Here is a 26,016-nt window from a genome sequence, read left to right as displayed (position 1 = left end):
ATGATTAACACTACGTGAACCGAGGGAACAACAAACGCAGCGCGTGTGGAAAGCACGGAAGCATGTCTGAAGATCGGGCCGACTAGCCACCAGAAGGCATGCTGATCTTGTCGAATATGCGAGTTCAGTGTTCACGCATGCTGATAGATTTGTGCAGTTCGGAACTTTCTACCCAACCCACATGCGAGCACACAGACCAACTTGCACTCATGCTCGCAGTAGCTGCCGGCCGGTCGACCACAGATCCGAATTCCGCTTCAACGGTCGTTAATCTAACCTGTACGCGTGATTTCACGACCGATCACCGATGAGCCACCCCTAGGAACATAGCGACAAGCTTTCCACGACGGTTTGCGGCCCATTATCACATCGGTTGGCGGCGAATTTTCATCACGGGCCACACCATTGGCCACGCTGTCTAGCCCATCAGGCCTAATCGGAGCTGCGTCGTCAGGTGTCAGCGACTAAAGTTAAGGTTACCGAAATAATGCAGATCTGTTGAGAGCAGTCGCACAACCCTCAGAAAGCCGACAAACCGCCTTCCCAACGAAAGTAAGTGCACGGGATGACCGTTGCATGTTCGCAGCTGCCATGCAAATTACTTAACGGTGGTGGCCCCTCGTTCTGAACACCTTTCATAGGTGCACAACAGTTTCTTTTCGCAGTTTCGAGTGACCCGTTACAAGAATAGCTTTGGATTTGCATGGTGCGCCCGAAAATATGTGACAGCGCGCTCACCCCTCGGCTGCAGGCGCATTTACACGGATGGCAGATGGACGCGGACGCAAAAGAAATGGGGGGAGGGAATGTCGCGCGAGCGTGCTGTGGGCCTCCTGATTTGAGAACTATTTACCGTCGGCACCGAAGGGCGGCCGACGCGTGCGGCACTAATGACCATGCGGAGCAGTGCCGAGGCACTTTTAGCTGTCATGCAGGTTGGCCTTGATTAACAAGCTGACAATAACCCACAAATACCACCTGCCATAAAGATATAAAAGTGCTGGAAAGCAGAATTTTTTAATAGAACATTGCCATTAACCCCAGTATGGCCCACTATTAAACTGAAAACCCCATTGTTAAACATTTAGGACAACTTCATTATTTCTTCAGCTTCAGAGGGAAAAAGCACTTAATTCTATTTGACAGTAGCAGTCAACTTTATTTAGAAAAAGAATTTGTGCTACAGACATTCTATCGGTAAAAAATATTTAGCAAACCTTCATACACGAACTGAGTTCTTATCAGTTCTGGCATACTAATTTGGTGTTCCTTTTAGTAAGAGTAGCGCATACTATAGATCTCAATTCATAAGTACCTAAGTTACAGATAGCTAGCAAGATTATTCTTAAGTAACGTGATTAGCGTCCTGAGCATGTGCAGCACTACGTTTTTTGCACAAAATTTGGAAGCAGAAAAGTTTGTGTTAAATTTTCTGATATTCGATTCGAAATCTGCTATTCGGTTTTCGCACACCCCTAATTTTATTTAGCTTCTTCATTTGTAACCCTGTTTTGCAATAATGTTATCTTCACACTGTTCGTGGTTTTTGTCTCGCCGTACTACTGTATTGCCTTATACTTTGCCTTGTTTCTCAATTTATTTTTATACCCCCCCCCCCCCGACTCATGTTATTGCTCCAGATGGGGCCTGTAAGGCTCCTTGAAATAAATAAATGAACACATGTTCTAAACATGAAGCATCCTGCAATCCTTTAAACGGCGGAGTGTAAATTTTGATTGTGATGATCTCTCTTTTTGCAGCTTCTTTGGTGGCTTCAGCGAGGCAGTCAGGCCAAGTCTCCAGGGCTCTTCTTCCAACCCCTGGAGCCACTGCCATCGCACTGCTCGCCCCCCGAGCATGTGGTCTGCCAGCCATTGCCAGAGCCAAAGCTTGTCGCTGCTGAGCAGACAAGACCCAGCATTGAGACACAGGTGGCGCCGGTTTCCATCGGACAAGAGGCACCCCCTGTTGTCAACCACACGGCACCCATTGACATCAGCTGTCCTGACCGGAGACCAGGCTTGTAAGTGAGAGGGACATGAATCATTAACTTTTTAAATAGCCAAATAAACCATTGATGAATCTAGGGGTGTGTGAATAGTGCTTTTTGCAATCGTATCGAATACAAATCGAATAGGGTCAGTAGCGAATCGAATATTGAATACCTTTCTAATAGTTTTCAAAAAGTGAAGAGCCGTTATCGCAATTAATATAAAATGATGTTCACATCCCAGTATTCTTAAGGTTAGCAAGGTTTGTATAATGACCTCCCGTCAAACGCTGTAGTGCCTTCTCCAAAGCGACTTTCGGTAGCGATAGACTTCCCTCAGAAGTAAAATGAAGGTACTTGAGGTAAGCACAATGTTCAATTTACCCTAAGCTTAATTTTTTTCGGTCTATTCCTTGCCACAACTGCACATAAATAGCAAAAATAAGTCGCGTCCACAAATGTGTACACCGTGACTAAAGGGGCTATTTTTGGCCTGCCCTGGGAAGATTTTCAAGCAATGACCCTAGCTCACAATGTCTCATTACGGTGTTTACTTGATTCTAACATGCGCTTTTCATTATTTTTTAAGAAAAATTAGGCCGCAAATTGGCTGGGCGGTGCAATAGGGCACTAAACCAAAACCACCTTTGCAACAGCCGTATGCTTTACCGCATAACGCGGATGTATTGCGGCAGAGCTGACTTTTAAAACTCGTGTGGCGAAGCTTTAGAAAACTGGCTGCCTTTGTGCAACAGCTTTTGTCGCTAAAGAATCGGATGCTCATTAGATTTTAATTTCATTTAGGAGCGTTAATGTCATCTGCTTAGCTGCTAATTAGAGGCTGTTAGTAAGAAAATTGTGTAATTTTACTGTAAAGCCTTGCAACTTTGCCAAGATTGTTTCAAAAGTATATGATAGTAGTACAGTGCAGTCCTCTTATAACGATACCAGATATAACGATGTATCGGTTATGATGAGTCGACTTAAGAGTATCAACTTATGCATTAGGGCTATGATAAAAAAAAACATTTAACACTTTGTTATTCACCGCATATTTATTCACTTATTTACATTTATTTACAGTACCTACAGCGCCCTTGTGGGGCATTAGTGTAGGGGGAAGTATTAACATTAAAATACAAAAAAAAACAAATACATAGCAAAATGCAGATTGGTGACATGTCATTTGGAATTATCCACAGAACAACTATGAAATTTCATTTAAAATTAACAAAGGCAAAAAAACATAAATTGCTAGGATAAATCACACAGATTCACCTGCAAGCACAAATCAAGCACAAATAGAAGCAGGCACAAATGTAAGCACAAATCGCAAGCACAAATCGCTAAAGGAGGAGAAGAAACTGTAAACAATAACTTTCATGTGAGCCCAGGCTGAGATGAAATGGAACTTTGAAGGACAAGTGGAAATGTTGAAAGGGGAGCGGGGACAATTTCTTGCGGGAGTTTGTTCCATTGTTTAATTGTGCATGGGAAAAATTAATATTTGAAAAGATTTATTCTGGTAGCAAACTCGCGCACTTTTAATGTGCGATCAGTACGAGCAGATATATATGTAGGCTCCAGTATGTAGTTTTCTTTTTCAATGCCCGTTAAACCATGAAATATTTGCGCCTGCCTTTAAGAAGAGGCCATCCCAAAGTATTTCTGATTTCAAAAGCCCTTTTAGAATAGTCATAATCACCTGTGACGAAATGGACTGCTCGCAATTGCACACGCTCCAGAGCATCGATGTTAACTTTGGTAAAAGGGTCCCAAGTGCTACACGCGTATTCCAAAAGTCTGCGTACATTCGACATATACAGGGTTTCCTTCAGACAGGCCGGTGCTTGTTTAAAGTTGCGTCTCAAGAAGTTTAATGTGCTGCTAGCCTTCGATACACTGTAATCAATGTACGCATTCCATGTTAAAGTGCTGGAAAAAATAACTCCTAGGTACTTATATTCCTTCACAAGGGACAGCTGTGTGGGGTTCATGAAATAGCTTGCCGTCAGGGGCTGTTTTTTGTTTGTGAATCTTAACAGGTTGCATTTGGATAGATTGAGGGTCATGTTCCAGGTGGAACACTAAGACATAACATTGTTCAAATCGCTTTGTAGCTGTTCGCTGTCAGCTTCATATGAAATTTCATGGTAAATACAGCAGTCATCTGCATATAACCTAACATGGCAAGACAAACCAAACGTTCACTTAGCTCATTAATGAATATAAGGAAAAGTAGGGGCCCTAAGACGGACCCCTGTTGCACACCTGATAATACAGAAACGTCAGATGAGCGGATACCACCAAGAATCATGCGTTGGCTTCTTTCTAAAAGATAAGCTTCCAGCCACTTCAGGAGGGTATTTGGTATGTTAAGACAGCTTTTGTAGTAACAGGGTATGAGATACTGTATCAAATGCTTTTCGAAAGTCTAAAAATATGCAGTCAACCTGCATACCTGAGTTAATAAATGCTGTGATATCATGACAAAATTCGATCAACTGAGTGTTGCAAGAAAAGCCAGCCCTGAAACCATGTTGCATTGGACTAATAAAGCTATTTTCTTGAAGGTGGGCCATTAAGTTTGTGTAAATGACATGTTCCAATGTCTTGCAGGTAACGCTTGTGAGTGAAATTGGCCTATAGTTACACATTCTCGTTTTTGTACCGGTTTTATGAATTGCAGTAACATTTGCCTTCTTCCAGTCCGAGGGCAAAGCACCTACTTGGAGGGATATCTTAAACAGCAGAGTTAAGAAGGAGGCTACAGACAATGCGCAGTTCTTTAGCACAAAATTTGAAATATTGTCAGAACCGAGAGCCGAGTGAACATTTATCTTTCGTAGTAATGATACAATGCCAGCTTCAGACAGCTCAATTTCCCTCATCTGTGTGAACGCACTGACGTCATGCAATCGAGTAACCTCGACAATTGAGCGTGAAAACACAGAATGAAAATAAGCATTGAAAACTTCTGCTTTTCCTAAGGTATCTGTGCCGTAGGCTTTGTCATCCATGACGTCAGGGATAGCGTCACCGGAATTTTTTTTTTTTTTTTTTTTTTGCTTTTGACATATTTCCACATTTCCTTAGGGTTAGTTTTCATTTTGTGTCCAAGATTGCAGAGAAACGTGTTATGCGAACTACGCATCATCTTTGCTATTCTTTTGCTCATTTCCTTCATCTTTGCGTACAATGGAGGATTCAGGCGACTGGCAATATTTACGAAATATTCTATTTTTTCTGTTTATCATCGTACGAATTTCTTTAGTAATCCACGGTTTATCGCCTCGGCGCTGGGAAGTAATGACACGTGAAGGGACATAGGTTTGTTTCAAGGACACTATTTTAGTTTTAAAAAGGTCCCACATTGCGTTTATATCTTGGCATGGACTAAGACGTATAAATTCTGGAAGAAAATTATCTAGTTCACATGATATTGCCGTATAATCGCCCCTTTCATAAAAAAAGACCTTGCGTGGCTGCGCAGAACGACAATTCCTGGTCGTGCAGGACACCTTGGCGACGACAACATCATGATCAGTGATACCAGGTATCGAGGTAACAGAAGACACAATATCAAGTTCATAGCAAAAGAATAAATCAAGTACACTTGCACTGTTAGCCGTAACCCGTGTCGGCTTTTCCACAAATTGAAACAAGGAATGAGCATTTATCATTTCTCGGAAGGCCATGTACAGGAGTGATGAATTGCCCAGCACTGGAATAAAATGCTGCCATGTTACATCTGGTAGATTAAAATCGCCTGCCAACACTATGTACGTTGTCTGTAATGTTAGCAACATGTTGCTTAAATTTAAAAGGGGGTGCGGGCTTCTTGAGTTCGTGGTCTGTAGGAAGAACCGAATGCCACAGACGAGCCATTGTTCAAGAGTACTTTGCACCCAACAAATTCAGTTGAGTTTGCTTAAACGTCAACCAGGGTAGATATTGTATTGCGAACGAGAACAAAAACGCCTCCCCCATGCGCATTTCAGCCCCTCCTGTAGACAGTGTAGCAGGTTGGAAAAACTTCATTGTCATTTATTGTGTCGTGTAACCAAGTTCCAGATCCAAGTACTACATGTGGCTCTGTCATTTCTAAGAGGGCGGCAAATTCAATAATCTTATTTTTTAGGCTGCGACAGTTTACAATACACACAATGTCATCCGTGCCGGCTGGTTGTCTAGCAACTGAGACAGGCTTTTTGAGTTGCTACGGATTAATTTTGTCCACGTCAGTTTCAACATTATAAATGAAAGTTTCCCTGCCAATTCTTAGTTTGTTATACTGTAGCCTGAAGTCCCCTGCCTTGTTTTTTGCAAACTGCATTAATTTTTGCCTCTCTTGTCGAACTTTGTTGCTATAGTCCTCACTAATAGCAAAATTTGTACCTTTCAGCCTGGACGAAACTAAGAGAATGCATTGCTTGTCTTTAAATGAAAGAAGCTTAACTATGATAGGTCTCTTTTTTGTTGTTGTGTTGCGACCGAGCCTGTGAGCCCTCTCAACTGAATCAGCAGAAATAGAGACGTTAAATTTTTTCTTACAAAAGTCAAGAACCTTAGTCTCTGAATCTTGCCAAGTTTCGGTGGCTGCATCTTGGAAGCCAAAAAAGATCAGATTATTTCTTCTAGATCTATTTTCCATATCATCTTCAAATTCATGCAGCTTGAAATACGTGACAACAAGTTTGTCGGTTTGCGCATCTAATTGCTTCACTTTATCTTTTAAAGGTAGTACCGATAACAAATTATCCTCAAGGTCGTTGAATTTATCCTCCACTTGCAAAAACTTTTGCTCGAGTGCCTCTTGACGTTTCCCGTTTCGCTACAGAACGAAGTTCACCAAGAATCTCTGTCTGCTTTTGTAGCACCGTAGGAATAGCCATGACGGCATTAAACATTTGTTGTTCTTGCTCGGAAGTCTGAGGGCCTGGATTTTGTTCTACATCTCCTGCAAGCTGCAGTAATTTGCATACATAGCGCGCACATAACGAACACTTGATTAACAAGAAAAAAATGCTGCGCATACACACACTCAAGGCGGAGTTGGGATCTGGCGCCAATTTCCGGAAAGGTTTACCATTAACAGGACGATAGAATAAACCAACCTGTAGAAGTACGAGGCGTAAGTGACCAGCGGCCATGTCGTCGCCAGATCCCGAAGTGGTATGCAGGGGCGGCAGCTTTTGTAGTGTGATATTGTCATCCGATGTGCCGGGTTGCCAGTCAGCGTAGCGATAGCCAGAAATTGATGGTAGCGCCGTCTTTTTCAACGGAAGGTGCCATTCTGTGAACAAGTGCAGAGCAAGGCATACATCCCAGGCAGCACTGTCAGCATGGTGGAAAGGCTGCTCCGCTCCAAATGCATGGAAAGTCATCTGCAGAACCTGTAGAAGTACGAGACGTAAGTGACCAGCTGGTCATGTCGGCGCCAGATCCCGGCGCCAATATAATGATCAAAATTTTGCTTCTAGGCAATGTTTTTTATGCAGAATAATTCTGAAATTTGTGTTCCTAAGTTGCCCTTTGCCGACACGAGGTGAAAAGTCTACCTACTTGTATTCGTATCTGCTGCCATTACTGCACAGCATGTCCCGTCCGCACGCCAATTGCGAAAGCCACGGAGAGCATTGCAAGTTGGCTCAGCTTGCACAAGATGGCGCCAGCTGCAGGGGAAAGAAAAAAAGTGGTCGCAGTTTCACCTGAAAGGCGAAGCATCAATTGCGATAGCAAATTTGTAGAGAGCTATACGGAGTAATGATAGTAGCTTTATCAGCTGTATAAACTCGGACATGCAGCAGCACCGGCAACACGCAGAACTAATGTCGACGCCGTCGGCGTTTTGCCCGCGTTAGCACAAAATGCGTGCGGCGTTGCCGACTGTTGCAGGAGCCTCTGATATAAAATAGACACTTGGTGCCACAGCTAAACGTTACCTCCCTTCCCTCCCCCTCCCCCCCCTACCGCCTTTCCCGCGTCGGAAGAAGGCGCGGCGCGTTTGCTCTACATATATGGTGATTGTAAAGGAGGAAAGAGACGCCTACTTCTGCAGCCCTTAAGGAAGCACGGCGCAGAACGCGCGTTTGTTCTCCGTCATGGGTTCACTCCCCGGGAAAGAGCGCGTCCCTCGCGCCCTTTCACTCGCACATACAGCGTTCGGCGGCCCGCGGCGACAATTTCATCTCTATTGACGTCATACGGAACCTCACGGCAACGGCGACGCCGACGACGGCAGAAATCTGCTTTGGAGTGTCCATATAATTGCTATCGCAATAAAAGACTGCGATAAGCAAGCGGCGCCAATCTCCCTCTCTTTCTCTCAGCGAGCACTGAAATGCACCGCGGAAGTAGCGGGAGGTGCGCTCACAAACCTCAAATCTGTATCGCTTGAGACGAAGCTGCAAATTTTGCAAGACTTGAAGTACGAGCTTGTGTATTGACGATTATGAAAACCGGGAGCGCCACAATCATGAAGGCTAGAACCAGTGGCCATGCGGATCAACGGAAAAGGCAGGCTTTGTGTGTCAGGATGAAACCCCCATGGGGGAAACCACACGGTGGAAGCCGCTGACATTACTGAACTCTGTGAGCACGTCACTATTGACGATGAAATAGGTGGTGCTTCGATGGAGGAGTTTCCGAGTGCAGATAGTGCTGCCTCGTTCTGCAAAGAAATCTCCCACGGGGCGATGGTTGTTGTGACAGACGGTGGCGTTGTGCGAAGAAGGCGATGACAGCAGCGGCAGTGACGATGAGATTGACAATGGCCCGTCTTTGACACCGACGCCGGTGTTCAACCAAAGTGCAGTGTAGTCGATCGAGTCGTTCATTGATTTCATGCATGCTAAATTATAGCCGCCAGTGTTCGCGCAGCAGCTTGATGCAATGCACACCGCGGTTGGGAACCAGAAACTTCCGTGAAAGCAAGCGCAGACTTTTGACTATTTCAGCATGCCTAACGATTGAGACATTATTTAGAGGTATAAATAAACTTTTTATTTTTCACGGCCTACTTTCTACAATGTCGATTTTTTATAGCAAATGGCAAATTTGGTTATAGCGATGATCGGTTATAACGATCGGATTTCTCGTTCTTCTCGATATCGTTATTAGTGGACTGCACTGTACTCTTTATAACCACTTAGCCGAAGTAAAATATTGTTGCAGTTGATCATTAAAAAGATAGATACCTTACCCAAGTGTTTTGTACCTCTCTGCAGGAGACTGCTTTCTGGGGTGGATCCCGCTCAAATTCTGCCATCAAAGGGGGGCTTTGAGGATGACTTTGCAGAAAACACAGCGGTGTTGACGCAGTGCACAGCGGGGACTGCATCGAGTGCCCCTGCTGCTGCACCAGTGACTGCTGCGAATACTGCACTGTGGAGCAGCTCGCTCTCTGAGACCGACTCGGACCAGGGCTTGAGCCCAACACGTAGTCCCCTGCGACGCAAAACACGGCGCCTTCTTGAGAGGCAGGTGCACTGGCTGGACCTAGATCCAAATCACAAAGTGCTTTCACAAATGCTTCCTGCAATTGATGTGCTTCACTTTCCTAAGCTTAACAGGTGTTAAGTGTCCTACATTAGTTCTGCAACACGACCTCGCAACAGATCTGGTGGCTCACAGAGTGTTTCTCCATAGGTTATACATTAGAACCTCGTTGATACGATCCCATTACGTATGATTTCCCGGCGCAAACATTTGCAATAGAGAATACAAAAAATGACCCGATAAAGTTACGCTCATTTTTTACCAGTTCATACGTTCCTGGAAAACACAATTTTTCTGCACCAACGTTCAGTACATCGCCAAACTTCGATCGTATGATGCGTTTTCCGGCCACTAGATCCTATGTAAACAAGAAAAGGCACAAGGCGCGCGCGATTGAGAACAGTAGTTGCCCGCTGCATCAGCTTCCCCGCAATACTCGGCCGCCTGTCTCAAGTGATAATGCTGCCAGACAATCTGTTTCTTATTCCGGTACCAGCAAATCCTCTCCTGGGTCATCGCACGCCAGATTCACATCTATTGCCCTCAAACCTATCGTGATAAGCATCTTCACCTATCTGCTTTACAGCTCGTGGGGTGTATGTAGTGCTGTTGGTAGTGTACTGCACGCTTTTAGTAGGCGATAATTCAAACACACTGTCATTGCCTGCTGCATGCAGTGTGATGTGAGCTTCATGGTTCGCTTCGATGGCATCCGACGTTGCCCACCAGCTAGATTTTGTTTGTTTCCCGTTGCCGTCGTAAACACTACGCAATAGGAAAACAACGAAACGGGTCTCAGGCTGCCGGAGCGCTCGTGTCTCGTGCCTGTGTGTAACGATTCGTGTGATGCTTTGCATTACGTAGATGTCAACTACAGATCAGTTTGTCAGATTTTTTAGTCGCTTCGAATCATACGTTTGTTTCGATTTGGACATTTTTTCTCATTTTTTTACAAAACGTATGAACGAGGTTCTACTGCATATACCTTGCAAGAGAATTACACACAGTTGTGAGGGAACGCCCAGAGTATGTCAAGCATTACAGAAACTGGTGTCAGAATTGGTGTTTTTTTAACATCTGCAGGCGTGGGTCAAATGCTTCCCTGACACTGGATCTCAACAAGGCAAGTCAGAATGGCCGGATCAGCCCAAATGGTGGCAAAGACAGGTGAGCTAAATCTGGCCATCTGCTCCTTTTGACTTCCACTGAATGTTGTGTTGCAAAAAAACGGTGCTACATATACATGGCTTTTTCGGATAAACCACAGGCCTGTTGGTATTCTATCATCGTATCGAAGTAGCAGTTCACAGTGAATTTCATTTCACGGTATGATGGCATGCCGGTTTCGTCCAGAACACAGCGAATTCTGCTAATACGTGCCTGGCGGTAACACGGCATAATTACAACCTAAACGTGTCGAGATATGGCGGGGATGCCCACGGCCCTCTGCCTCGGCACACCGAGCCCCGCGGTTGGCGCATGCCTGTGCATCAACCGCGGTCCGGTACAAACTCGAGGAAACAAAAGACGACAACCACGTGTACACTCGGAAAGCATTTATTACGACTGCAACTAACACTTCGAGCAGGCCAGCTAGCTATAGTTAACATCGCTGAGGGTTCCCTCGATGAGAATAATATACTAGGTAAAGAAGGGCTTCCGATTTACCAACTGGGGAATACGGGGGGGTCGCGGCGATTGCCGCAGCACGAACTGCAGCTGACTAACCACATGCGGGAATACGGGAGCGGCGGCGGAGACTTCCGCCGTCGCCGCTTGCTGGGGACCAAAGAGACTCGGGCAATGTCAGCGGGATCTCACGCGACCCACCCGGTGGCGCTGATAGCGCTACCACGGTAGCACGGTACCATAGTGCACGGTGCCAGAGGTTGAAAGGCAGGGTTATAAAATTGAAAGGGCAGTTCTTGCAGTAAACAGGGAAATTTGGACTCTAGCTAAAGCTACGGTCATTGACATCAACCGAGAAGTGCACCAAGCAGGCCGCGAATGCGCTTTTGTGCGTGACGGGATACATTTTAGTGAAAGTGTAGCAAAACCGGTCGGACGTCGATTCGCAGCACGAGCTGTAGCTTTTTTAGGCGGGCCCCAGGCAATCAGGAAGCAGGATTGAGTATTGAACATAGCGAAACACCAGTAAAGGGCAGGATTAGGCGACCGGGAGTCAGGAGAAGACGCAGAAAGGATAAGAATAGAGAAGGTAAAATTTGCTACATTAACATGCAGGGTGGTCGCAAGCAGGAAAAATGGCTGGAAATTCAAACGCAACTGAATGATGAAGTGATTAGCGTGTACGCCTTGACCGAAATGCATCTACGAGATTTGGAGCAGCTGCCTGTTATTGACAACTTTGTATGGGAAGGGTGCAACAGAATGACCGGGTCAAGGAAAGGCGGAGGCGTAGGCGTACTAATTAGGCGAGGTCTGAAGTGGCGAAGGGTAAACGAGACATGTAAAGAGCATTTATGGATTAGTGGTACATGGCAAGGTAAAAAGACGTGGCTGGGAGTAGCTTACCTATGGACAGGTAGTGATAGCAGAGAAAAAAATAAGGAATTGGTCGATTGCATTAGAAGCGATATTAATGAGTTCAGTAACTCGGGCCAGGTGATATTAGTGGGAGATATGAACGCGCACATGGACGATTTAGACGGATATACTGATTACAACGGCTCTCTAGTGCTGGATTTGTGTGATGAACAGAACCTTATAGTAGTTAACCGGGAGAATAAGTGTCATGGACACGTAACGTGGCAATGCGGAAACAGGCAGTCATGTATCGACTACGCCTTAGTCTCAGAAATGGTCTACGAACAACTAGACCAAATGATAATAGACGAAAATGGAAAAAATAGCCTGGGAAGCGATCATAGACGTTTAGCATTGAAGTTTGGGCGAGATACCAGCTCAGAACATGAACCAATAGCCTCAGAATTTTTAAAAATGAATGACGAGCAAATAACAGAGATCGCAAACAACATAGAGAAGAAAATTAAGGCTTTTCCTACAGGAGTCTGGGAATATAAGGAACTGGTGGAGGTTATGCAGCATGAAATAAGGCGGACACGGCAAAACAATTGTTGGATTGGAAAGAGGAAACCACGTAAGTGGTGGAACAAGGAAATTAAACAAGCTATAGAAGAGCGTAAAGAGGCATCTAGGGTTCATCGAGAAGCCAAAAAGTTGGGATTACAACAAGAAGAGGTGCTCCTTAGATGGAATACATACCGAGAAAAGAAAAGGGTTGCGAGTGAGCTCGTGCAAGAGAAAATTAAATGCGCAAGTGAACGTTGGGTGCATAACATTCACAAAAGAGACAAAGGCGCCCCAAAAAGATTCTGGAACCATATAAAAGCACTCGGAGCTCCAACTAGAAACTCGCAAACGGCTATAAGGGATGAAGACGGTAAAATCTATGAAGGCGATGACGCTCCGGTACATCACAGAGGTTATCAGGCATAACTTCGGCACGAGAAAAAGCGTAGTTCAGACAACAGATCCAGCAACAACAGAGAGGCCTGAGAGATCAAAATTTAGCATAGAAAGCTTTTATTGGAAAAAGGCAGCAGAAAATGTCCCTAACAACACGGCAGCAGGACCCGATGAAATCCCAATACAGCTAATCAAAAACCTCGGTCCAAAAAGCAAGGCACTGCTGACTAATGCCATAGAGCAAGTGATTCGAACAAAGAATATTCCCGTTGGATGGCGTGAAAGCAAGATGAATCTCATCTACAAAGGCAAAGGAGATAAGGATAAGACGAGCTCGTACAGGCCAGTTACAGTAACGTCGGTGATATATAGAATGGCAATGCAAGCCATAAAATTAGAACTGTCGAAGTGGGTGGAGGAAAACGGTGTATTGGGGGAACTACAGAATGGGTTCAGGCCAGGCAGACGCTTAGAAGACAATATGTTTGTACTAACTCAGAGCATAGAGATTTCAGTAGCTCAGAAAAGACCTTTATGGATAGCATTTCTAGATATTAAAGGAGCTTATGACAACGTAGACAGGGAATTGATGTGGGATATTCTTCAATACGAAGGCATAGATGACGATTTCGTGGAGCTTCTGAGGGAGTTATATCGAGACAACCAAGTACAAGTGGCATGGGAAGGCCGAAAAGGAAATGAAATGGTGGGAATTCACCAAGGATTGAAGCAAGGATGCCCTCTGTCACCATTGTTGTTCACGCTTTACGTCAAGGGCATAGAAAGACGACTGGAAAACAGCGAATTAGGTTTTGATTTATCCTACATGCGTAATGGACAAATGGTGCAACAGAAGGTCCCCGGACTGATGTACGCAGACGACATTGTGCTACTAGCGGACAATAAAAAAGATTTACAGATACTTGCGAATATCTGTGGGAACGCAGCGACAAATCTAGGCCTTAAGTTTAGCACAGAGAAATCAGGGATTATGATCTTTAATGAACACACGAGTAACTTCGTGGTGTCAATTCAACAGCAAGTAATACCCATAGTGAAGCAATATAAGTACCTCGGCATTCACATAAACGAAGGAAAGAATTACTCAAGCAACCACCAAGATAATCTGAAAATAAAGGGGAAGCGGAATGCAGCAATAATGAAGCACAGAGCACTGTGGGGCCACAATAAGTATGAGGTGGTGCATGGAATCTGGAAAGGAGTAATGGTGCCAGCGCTAACATTTGCAAATGCCATTATATGCTTAAAATCGGATATATTGGCGGGTTTGGAAGTTAACCAAAGATCAGTAGGCCGGTTGGCTTTGGGAGCACACGGTAACACGACAAATGAGGCAGTGCAGGGTGACATGGGTTGGGCCTCTTTTGAAGTCGGAGAAGTACAAAGCAAAATTAGTTTTGAAGAAAGGCTCAGGAACATGGATGAAAATAAATGGGCGGCTAAAGTGCACAAGTATCTCTACATGAAAAGCGTGGACACAGAATGGAGGAAGAGGTCAAGGAAGTTGGCAACCAAGTACAGGATAATCGAAACTGTAAATAGACAACCAGGGGTCATCAGAAAGAAAGTGAGAAAAATAGAGACCGTGAATTGGATGCAAAGAATGGAAACGAAAAGGACAATGGAGATTTACAAGAATGAGAAGAAAGAAATTAGAAGGGAAAATCTGTACGATAACACAAAGGGCAGTGCCTTGCTATTTGAGGCTCGAGCCGGTTGCCTAAGGACGAAAACATATCGGAACAAATATTCGGAACTAGATGAGACATGTGTATGCTGCAGTAAAGATCCAGAGACCACTCAGCACATCCTAGTGGAATGCGACGGGATCCACCCAGCGAGAACCGTAGGTAACATGCAACTCCCAGAAGCGCTTGGGTTTAAAGTGGAAGGAAACATAAACAGATCAGCCGTAGAGATCAGCAAGAGACGATTAGAGTACTGGTGGAAAAAAAGCAGGGAAGAGATGGATACGACCTGATCTCTTAAAATCATAGGCAGCGGTACAAGGTAAAATTTTGAAAAAGAATATTAATGAGAGGTATACAAAAATGCTAGATAAAGAACATGTATAGTATACCTGATTAAATCAAGCAGGCTAGGTGACTATTTGTCGCCGCCCCGTTTCAAAGGGGATGCCAATAAATCATCATCATCATCATCATTCCAGTGCGCCACCCACGGAAGGAAAGTTTCCCCTCTCCCAACTCTCCCTGGCGCGCATGCGTCTGCCACGACGTTCGCTGCGCGTGCGGCGGTCATGGGACCCGAGGGTTCCCACAAACGGTAGTACACACTACCGGGCAACTACAATGTTGTGTGTCGTGCGTCGCTACCAATAAATAAAAAAATGCAACGCCACCATGAATCTTACGTAAAATAAACTCTTTGAGGTTTTTTTTTTTCTTTCCAATGCACAATGATAAACAACTCTGACTACCCCCCACACAACCATGTGACAGAGCACAGGCCATACCAAGCAGCATTTAGAAACTTTGGTACAGAGCAGAGCACTGTGGCAGAGCGGACAATGTATTGACTTGTCGAGATTTCTCTGATGCGCACGTAAGTTTGCACAACAATCTACTGTGTGAGAACCAGCACCGCTTCACTGAAAAACAGTGCCAACTGCCGTGTGGTGAAAACCATTTCGTGCAATACAGTAGAACCCCGCTGTTACGTTCCCGGGTGCTGCGTTTTCCCAGCTGTTATGTTGTTTTCGGCCGGTCCCGGCACAGCTCCCATAGAACCCAATGCATTGGTAACCCCGCTGTTACGTCGCAACTATGGGATAGTTCCCGCATCATACGTTGCGAACTGCCACCTCGCGCCGGTCCGATCGGCCATTTTGACTTTTCATGGCGCTTGGCTTGGTTGCTTAACGATGGCACTGGCCAGCCAAAGTGCCGGGGGCGACACTTATGACATTTTCGGGTTCTGCCAGCAAAAGTATGACCCTTGAGATCTGTATTTGCTATCTAAAGATGGTGTCTATGACGCGTTGCGGCCTTAAAATTGGTTTTGGCTCATGGATGTTTCGTATAAAGTCCAAGGGCGATAAAGCCGTCGCCGCCCGCCATATGTGCGAGTGAAGGCGTGCGAGGGGGGCCGACGACCGCGTCTAAATCTCACGTTCGAAAGAAAGAAAAGCAGGGAGGAAGCGCGCCTTCTTCCGTTGCGTTCTAGGCACCGGCGAGGGAGCGACGGGGGAAGGATAGCGGGCTCAACTGCGTACTGCGCGGCGGCATGCGGTCGCGTGGGTTGTATCTTGAAAGCCATCTACGTTGGGGGCAGAGTCTACGCAGTGTAGGTGCGTCGGCTGCTCGTAGCTTTGTGCGTGCTGTGTGTTATCGGCGCTCAGTTTGCGTTGAAGCGATAGACAACAGCACGAAGGTCACTTCGCTCGCTTCTGCAGCGGCGCTTAAATTTCTCACGCCAGTGTTTGGCAGCGCATGTCCGCGCTCATCGAGTGTGATGTGTTCGTGTTTGCCTGTGGGTGTTGACACCAGGCTTGTTAATATAGTTAATAAGCGAATGTTTACAAGTTTATACGGACAATAAAACTACTATTTTTACTTCGTATAGCTGTCTACTAATTTGCTATCGCAATCGATACTTCGGCTGTCAGACGAAACTACGACTTTTTTTCACACGTAAGAATTAAAATAATATTGTGTGCAGTTCAACACTACTCACATTTCTCAATTTTTGTCTGGTTCCCGGCTCTTGCGTTTCCCGGCTCTTACGTTTTTTTTTTGTTTTGTTTTTTTTTTACAGTCCCGTGAAAAATGTGTCAGCGGGGTTCTACTGTATGTGTGCATGTGCAATACATCGCATGCTAAACGCAAGCCAATTTTGTGCCACATTGTATGCTGTACACGTGCATGTTTGTTGGCAGACTGAATGTGCATTTTGTGGGATTGCCTGTGGAGCAAGCTGCCTTTGGGCTCACGCAGCTCCTGGTCATGCACTTGGTGCACAATTGGGGTGCATTAGTACTGGCTCAACTGTGACACACTGTGGGCAACATTCCTTTCCACAATGAACACACATTTGGACCAATCCCACCTAAATAGGCAGTAGAGAATCAAATCAGAATTTATTTCAAATACATTTTGACAGATAATATTTGCTGGTCAATCTAAGCTCATCGTGCTTGTTAGCACGATGTGCTTAGATTGTACATGGCAGCACAGTTGGGCTATCAACAATTAAAACCATTTAGTACACTTCCAGCTACATCCAGCACCACACCCGCTGCTGCGTAAATAAGTGAGAATGCTTATCGCGACAGGGTTGGCAGTGGTAAGTCACAACTGTGCCCATCTGTGGCTATACAGTCGAACCCATTTATAACAAACTCAGAAGTTCCACAAAAAGTAGTCATTACGTCAGTAGTTCGCTTTATTGACTGCGCTGAAGCTGGCGTCAGCAGTTATAGTTCAGCAGCACTTTGGTCCGAAAACCATATTTTCAATGTTATTTCTGTTCCCCGTGCGTTTCCGCACCTAGCGTCACATTTGCATTAGGAATGTCCATCCAAAGAATGAAATGCGGCTTCGTGTAGCTCTTTCAATATGGCGCCCGGTTCAGATCTCCTGTCATTTTGAGACTAAAAGTGCAGCCGTCATTTTTTCTTTGAGAGCTTGTGATATATTTCACTGCCAGCGGGACATGACTGTATTCTGCACAAGAGAGCGAAGCGTACCAATTGGCCGCAAACGTAAACTTCGGAAACTACTGCAGCATGCTGCCATTCTGCAAAGGTCTCGGACATTGTGGCCTTGGCAATAGAATTACATGTGAGCCACACAAGAGCCAAAAAATTACATTATGTCACACTGGGCGGAAAAAAAATACGATATTTGAAATATAGAATGTCACCGGCATTCTATCTTTCTAGCATTTGGTATCGCGCAAACGAACCACCGCCGAACCTCGATTTCCTGATAACGGCATAGTAACCGCCAATCTTTTGCAACAGCGCATGGTGGCAGCACGTGGTGCAGAGTTCACGCCGACTCGAGCCGTGTGAATATCGACAGAAACAACAGGAACGCTTCAGCAGTCGTTGATCATATAGTTGACGGACATAGATTATCGTTCCAAGTTGTTTAAATAGGTGTCATACACGTGATGCTGCACGGACAATAGCACAAAAAACGAAAGTGTGACCGTCATGGCATCCAATATCGCACCGGTGCACGCCTCGGGCTATGCTGTTCGTGATGTACGCTTCCTCCGCGGAGGCGTGCCTTGAAAGCGAGTAACCATGGAGTGACTGGAGTGACCTTTGCCGCTTGCAAAATCCATGCGCGGCGGCTGCTCGCTCATCTCCGTATCGTCACCCAGTTGGGCTGTAGTGGGACACCCACTGCCGTGCTCGCACTTTGGTCGCGCTTTCGTGCTTTGGTACTTCACTTGCGCCCTCCTTTTATCGTGACCAGGTTCAAAGCATTCGTTTTAACAGTACGGTGATATAAAAAATGTTTGTTATATCTGGAAGGAAACAGTTTTAATAGGCAGGGTCAGAAAATAATAAATGCACTGAAATGTGGTCTTTATATGTAGGTTCGACTGTATTCTTTGCTGAGGCCGCTAACGCATCTCCGTGAATTCCTGGTGCTTTTCTTATATGCATCACTATACGATAGATGTCGGGTACTGCTATTTAATCAGAAGTGTGGCATTAGCTCGTTGCACAGTTTTTCCATTTGTTTCGACTGTTTCTCTGTTAGTGGTGCTCTGTACGCACGAGGTGCCATAATGTCACATGGCTTCACAAACCCATCATCTGCCTGCAGGTGCCAGGACCCGTATTTGCGGCGAGCAAGTCGACGTTTGACACGTGCCCAGCTACAAGCTTGCCTCTCCAATGTGGCAGCCCTGCACTCAGAGTTCTGGGTATGACTGAGCCCCATCTTGTTAGTCTCTCTGGGGCTGGGTGCTATCAGTGTCTGTATCTTAAGATTTTGACACAGTCGTTCAGTGTACTGTTTCCTTTGTGATTGTCGGACTAGGTGTAATGTCTCAACACTTCACACCTACTACGAAAGATGCCATGGTGAGGGAACAGTCACTGAAAAAAGATAAACGATGTACCTATGTACCGTAAAATTCCGAGCAAGCGCCCCCCCCCCCCCCCCCCCCAAGCAAGTCGAAATTGCCGGCAAAGTGAGGGGGGGCACTATCCCAGAACGGCACCAAAATTCAAGATGGCGACGAAATTTTTGCGCCAGGAAAAAAAAAAGGCAGTGTGCATGGATTTAAAATTTTATTGCGTTGAACTTTATTTAGGCCAAAGATTTGTTATATCTCGTGATCACTTTCAAAACCATCAAAAGACTCTTCGGAGTCAGTCGCAAAGAAAAGGTTGCAGCATTCCGCTTGAAGTCCGCCCCGATCTTCTGGCACCACGGCTCCAACATCTGCCAGTCCGCTATGCAGGTCGCCGTCTTCCGAGCCATCGAGTGCGTTGCTAATGCTGCACCCCTCGAAGGATCGTGCCACTGTCTCGTCGGGTAGAGCAGCCCACGCCTCGGCAACAAAATCAAGCACGTGTTGCCGCGACGGCTTCTTCAAGTTTCCCTTTGGGGTTCGCTCTTCCTCACGCATATATTGCTCCCACAAACACCGCAGGGTGGATTTAAATGGCTTATTCCAATAAACATCAGCAGGCTGCAGGATGCTCGTGCACCCTGCAGGCACGTAGAGCACGTCGGTATCGTACTCCTCAAAGGCATTTTTCGCAGCTTGCGTTTTGTGAATGGGCGCCTGGTCCAGTACCAATAACCGTCGCACGTCGTCGACGTTTGGGCCCCAGACTCTCGACAGCCATTCTTGCATCTTCTCCGATGTCATCCACCCGTTCTTCGTGGCGGTGAGATGAAAATTTACTGTGAGTGGGGAAAAAAGTCAGCATTGTGATAGACTGAACTCCGTGAAATTGTGACTCCTCGCCCCCATCAATAAAATAAAATTATTCTCACCTGGTATGCGAAGGCTCGCAAAGGCCCTGGCTGGAATTTTCCCGCTTTGCTCCTTGAATATAATGAAGGCTAGGAGCTTGTGACCGGTGGCGCAAGCAGCTAGGCAAACTGTGAAGCCTCGCCGGGCACATCCTGTGTTAGCAATCCGTATGGTGCTTTCGTCGATCATGTTGTTGGTCCTGTTGGCCGGGTTGTCTATTCGGACCATCGTCTGATCCATGTTGGCCATGTTGTACAAAGTGTAGCCGTAGTGCCGTCGCAGGGAGTTCGCTGGAAGACCGAAAGGCACTTGCTGTCTCCGAAAATTCCTCCGGTGTCTTCTGACTCTTGTTTGTAGCGCGGCACATTGCAACGCCGAACTGCTGCTTCCACCGATTTATATAATGGCTGGAAGCTATGAAGTTTCCCAACTGCATGCTGTTGGCGATTTTGACGGCCTCTTCAGAAAGAAACCGGTTGCTAACGGCACGTCCTGCACTTCTTTCACGCTCGAAGAACTCAAAGAGCGCATCGTCCACATATTCACTAAACACTGGTGCGCCGTTACTGAGCTTCCGTCGAAGTTTTGCCTTCCCATAGTTTTGCTGCAGCAAATTGTCAAAATTCTTTTCCCATTCCCGTATCCGCTTCCGGTCGAGCTTCAAATGTTGAGACGTCTGGTGCACGTTTTTTCCGTTTTCACGATGCCATTGAATGACCTCGATTTTCTTGGCCACTGTGTAGGAATGCATGGGCATAGCTGACCAGGCGCAGCAAACACAAAACAACAAATGGTGCGTAGCATGCGCGTAGCAATCGGGCTCCAGGATTGAATTGGATTGGATTGGATGCTTGGATGATGGTTGTGGTCCAGCCCTCGCGTGTCCTGCCCTTCATATCAGGTCGCCGTAGTTGACTGTGTCCAAACCAGCAAGACCACAAAAACAATATATATATATATATATATATATATATATATATATATATTATTTAGAAAAACCCACGGAAACTTTATTCGTGAGATGTGCGGTGACAGGTGGGGGGGGGGGGGGGGCGCTTTCCCGGAATGGCGCCGATATTTGAAATTAGCAGTGAAGTTGGGGGGGGGGGGGGGCGCTTGCAAGGGTGGGGGCGCTTCCTCGGAATTTTACGGTAGATATGAAGGAAAATATAGGTAGGTGTGCTTCATGTGATTTGGTGGTACCAATAAGTGAAATTTTTTAATGTAGTGAATTATGATGGTACAGCAGACTTCCTTTACTTTGACCCAGTTTTTAATTTGGTTAATTCAATTCTTCAGTTAATTCGATCCGAAGGTCCCAGCCGGTGCCGATGCATTTCTAGGGGCCGAAACTTTCACTATTTCGATCAGAAAATTGGCCTTTGCTGAATAATTCAAACTTGGTCAGTCACGTGCCTGATCTCCCTGGTGACACCAATAGGGACCCACGGCTTCAGCATCTGTCTCGGTGGAGCTTAGGGAATAATGAATGTGTTGAACCCACGTCATCTCCCATCAAAACACCTATTTTGGCCTGCCATAGGAAGATTTTTTAGTTGTTTAAGCTGGAGTCTGGCTATCTTTCATAGATGGCAGCATATTGCAGTGGGTTTGGGTTTCGCACACTAGATAGACATATATGTCTACACTTTCAGCAGGCGTTGTTTGTAAAACAATAGAAAGCTTCCTGCTCTCCATACTGCGCTTTGTTGTTGTAGTCGTTGCAACCAATGTACCAGGCTCGAAAAAAATGTACAGGCTTCCTAGTGGCCTCGTTTTTTTTTTTTTTTTCAGCACGTACCACCACAAACTGTGAAACAGAACCATTTGATGCTGTGCTTAGTTTTCAACGGCCAAGTTCAAAACCTCATGAGGCTATCTGAGTGCAAAAAACGCACAAGTGCACTCCACGTACCTGCACATTTTAAACTTCTTTTATGCTCACGTTCTAGTTTTTTTACTGCATGTGACGTGGAAGCCTTTTGTGAACAAAATAAATCAGACATTTTTGTAAATGCAATATCTGTAGCAGATTTTAGAGCAATTTTCTTACAACACGGAACACGCTCAACAAAGCAAGAAAATGTGCTGCAGAACACCAGGCGCGGCAGAGTGCCGAATGGGTGGAAGCAAAGGAGTTAAGTAGATTGAAGCACAACAGTGAGAAAGAGCCAACATTTCAAGATCTGCCTGGTTATCTTGAGTTTCTGTTGTTGCAGCATCCTAGCTGCATGCAGCCTGATGGGGCTAAGGACACACGTAAAATAAGGGAATCTGTTTACTTTTCTTGGCAGCTGTGAAGTTGCATTGTATCGCGCCATCTGATGGGTGCAAAGGTATGATGGATGCGGTGGTATGATGTGTGCCGTGGGGTAGAAGTCAAGGCAGAGTGACGTAAGTCGCTCTGGCAAGAAGAATGTGGACAGCGCATTGGCGCAGCCACTCTGCCGGCATGCAGCCAGTAGCTTGCCTTACCAGTGCCAGCTTGATTGTTCGTATCATCTGCTGCGGCACGAAAAGTGGTTTGCAACATTAGAAATTTAGCACTTTGTAAGCTAATGGACGTGGGCTGGGACTATAAAATTTGTATGAGGTGTGATTACATCACCGAGATTCTACTGTATTAGTACAAGCGTACTAAAATGACAACACTGATTGCAATGTCTGTTGTGTTCACCATTTCGTATGCATTTTCTCTTGCACACAGGACATCCCGATGAACCACCCTGAGAGAGCTGAAATTGCTGGCTGTGGGGCCAAGAACCGATACAGGAGCATATTGCCAAGTGAGTCTAGTTTTGTACGTAGAGTTTGATACCATACAGCGGACTTCCGCTAATTTGACTACAGATAGAATACCGTATTTACACGATTGTAAGTCGACTTGAATGTAGGTCGACCCCCCCCAAAGTTGCATGTCTCAAAAAAAAAAATTGGGGGGGGGGGGGGGAGAAAAACCACGTGAGTGCATTTCACAAGGGAAATTTATTGATGGGGTTGCTAAGACTACTCATCGTCACTAGAGTTGACCTCACTGGTACTGCTGCCGTCATAGCTGCTGCGGTCCCACAGCACGTCGTCATCAAAAGTGAGTCCACACTTCGCGAACGACCGCACCACGACATCGCGCGGTACAGCCCCCCACGCAGAGAGGACCCACCCGCACACAGTAGCCAGAGAGACCAAATTTTCTCGCGCTGAAGCCACCACTGCCGCACCACACGTTCACTGACTCCAGACTTGCGCCCCGCTGCGCAGTTGTTAGTTTCCTCAACATGGAGGATAGCAGCCCATTTGAACGCTGCTGAGAACGAGCGCCGAAAGTTCTTGGCACTCATGACAGGCGCGACGATTCAGCACAACAGCAGAAGTGACAGATGCACGTGGCCGTCTAAAACAATCATATCTCAAAGAAAAGCTCTTCCGCCAACTACTAATACCCCCCAAACGACGGCTCTTCCGCCAACTACCAATACCCCCCTAACGGCGGCTCTTCCGCCAGCTACCAATACCCCCCAAACAGCGGCTCTTCCGCCATCTACCAATACCCCCTAAACGGCGGCTCTTCCATGATCGATGCTCCCACAAGAGCCGTGCGCTCGTGGTGCGCGCAATCAAAATGTATGCAATACAGTAAATTATTACGCTACGCTTCTACCGTAACCATGAAAACATAGGTGCAAAGTTGTAACCACGCCGTAGCACCCCTGATTTCTCGTTTCTCTTGCCGTTACTAGCGGTACACGGTTCGATTTCGATTCTAAGTCGACCCCCCAACAATGGATTGCCAAATTTGAAAAAAATGGGTCGACCTACAATCGTGTAAATACGGTAGCTGACCGATAATTTGGACTCGACAGGGACCCCCAAAACGTGCAAAGAACCAGGAGTCCGAAATACCAGATTTGCCAGAAAAGAACAGACTTTATTCCACAAGTGGCCAAAAAAAAAAAGGTGCACTGCATTCTTGGATCATCACTTTCGGGGATACCTTCAATTTCGCGTGACTAGCACAAGATGCATCAGCGTCTACAAGCCATGGCATTCTCGGCAAAGTGCCAAGCACGCTATCTTATCACAGTGCCAAAATGCTGCCACCTATCAACACGTCCGTTGCTAGTCACGCAAAATATAGCGAGCATGAAATTACAGTAAAACCTCAATACAGTCGCTGACTGATTTTCCGGACTTCGCGGGGTGCGAAAGGTAGTCTGAAAAATCGAACAGTCCGATAAACTCGTTCACCCTAAAAAAGAAAATTACTAGGCTTAAAGTGGCATAAAAAAATCTTTAATGCCCTGCCTTATACAATGCTTGGAGGCGATCAGATTTGCTTGGATTTGCGCAAGACTGACGTCGTCTCTGCATACAGGGGACAAGAGCGTCACCGCGTTGGTGATCTCCGTTAGCGGATATCGCCATAGAGATCGAAGAATCGAGCCCCATTACTTAGCACGTGGCCTCCGCGATCAGCTCCGGCAGCGCACCGTTTGCTCTGGCCGTCTTATTCAATGCGTAGCCCAACGGAGGAGGGTAATCTTGCTAATCTCGTAACGGCTCAGCGACGGCGCGCTGCCGGAGATGATCGCAGAGGCCATGCTTCACACCACTTGGCTCTCGCGAATGCACAGGAAGTGGCGCTGATCGCACATATGGGAAGCCACACACGTCTCCGAGGCGCACACACCATGTGCAAAATAGCAACCAAAGTTTTTTTTTTTAAATATAGAATAAAAACGGATTTCGCAGAGTGATTATGACGATAGTGCTGATTGAAAAAAGAAAGAAAAAAGAAAAACTGCTTTGTCCGCTAACTAAGGAAAAGCGGGCATGGCTTCCGAGACAAAAGAACGGCACGCACTTGCGTTTTTTAATCTTGGAGATTATAGAGTGGGCGACTGGAAGCCAAAGCTAGGCAAGCCGGCGGAAAATCTAACATGACGGCCTCCAAAAACAGGTAGCGTGGCTCGTAACGAGCGATTTAGTCTAGAAAATCGAACCTTGGGGCCTATATTCGTCCGAAAAATCGGTCGCGAAAATGCATTAGATCTATGGGAACCCTGATGGTGCATTTATGAAGTCTGGAATTTCCAACAAGTCCAAATTTTTGGAGCCCGAAAAATCCGTCGGTGACTGTAATTCAACCCTTGTTCATTTGGAAAATCAGATATATTGGACTAGTCCTTTGGTGCCAACAGGCATCTGCATTATTTAATGGCATCAGACTCTTGTTAATTCGCACCTATTTGAATGCACACTGGTTAATTCGGACAGCGCTTGGAGCACGGTGAGCATAGAGTGCCGAATTGTGCGATGCATAAGAGCAACAGTGGCAATGGAAACAAAGTGGCACAGTTCGCATTGCCATAGTGATCAGCGGAAACTGTACGGGAAGGACGGAAATGCTAAATGCTTTGTGTCTGTGTGTTTGTGCATATATGTGACACTGGAGTGGCCGCAAGTGCTTGCAGAACTGCATAGTCGCCATTCACGATCGCGTCGGTAACGACCGCAGTTTCGTGCACGGCGGTTTCGGCGAGTAGTAGTTTCGTTCCAACTTGGTGCGTGCATTGGCCGCATGTCTACAGAACTGCAGAGTCACCATGCGTGATCACGTCAATGAAAGAGTTTTAATGTATCCGGGGTATGTGGGTAAATGCAAGCGGACTGGGTGTTTTACCAAATAAGCGGAAGTGCGAACATGAACGGCCTGCACGTTGCGGCCACCTGGTGGTGCAGAGCTCATGCAGACAAACACTGAGCTAATATTGCAGTAACCAAGTGTATTCCACTTTGCTTCCGGTGTAAATTTTCGGCAGCGGCAAAGTCAAATGCACTTGGTTACTGCAATATTAGTTGTGTTTGTCTGCTTGCTCTGCTCACCCAATAAAACGCCCAGTCCGCTTGCATTTACTGGAATACTGGACACACTAAAGCTCCCCAACGACCACAATTTCGTCCCTAACAGTTGTGGCAAGTAGTAGTTTCGTTTTTACTCAGTCTGCACGTTGGCCTTCAGAACTGCGCAGCCACCATGGGTGATCGCGTCGATCACGACCATGGTTTCATCCATAATGGCCACGGCG

At 46.0% G+C, this 26,016-nt stretch overlaps 1 protein-coding gene across 1 annotated transcript in view; it reads left to right on the top strand.

Annotated features, from left to right (window-relative positions):
- Positions 1-26,016, top strand: part of LOC119450919 (receptor-type tyrosine-protein phosphatase R) — a 126,351-nt gene that overhangs the window by 54,434 nt on the left and 45,901 nt on the right. Inside the window, exons 4-8 of the mRNA XM_037714388.2 lie at positions 1,761-2,023; positions 9,220-9,471; positions 10,574-10,657; positions 18,766-18,865; positions 22,638-22,716. Of these exons, the coding sequence (XP_037570316.1) occupies positions 1,761-2,023; positions 9,220-9,471; positions 10,574-10,657; positions 18,766-18,865; positions 22,638-22,716 (778 nt within the window). The remainder of the gene's footprint in view (positions 1-1,760; positions 2,024-9,219; positions 9,472-10,573; positions 10,658-18,765; positions 18,866-22,637; positions 22,717-26,016) is intronic.

Source organism: Dermacentor silvarum, chromosome 4, assembly GCF_013339745.2.
Source record: "Dermacentor silvarum isolate Dsil-2018 chromosome 4, BIME_Dsil_1.4, whole genome shotgun sequence".
NCBI classification, from domain to species: Eukaryota; Metazoa; Arthropoda; class Arachnida; order Ixodida; family Ixodidae; genus Dermacentor; species Dermacentor silvarum.
The sequence above is the reverse complement of the archived record's forward strand: the minus strand, read 5'-3'. Positions and strand labels throughout refer to the sequence as shown.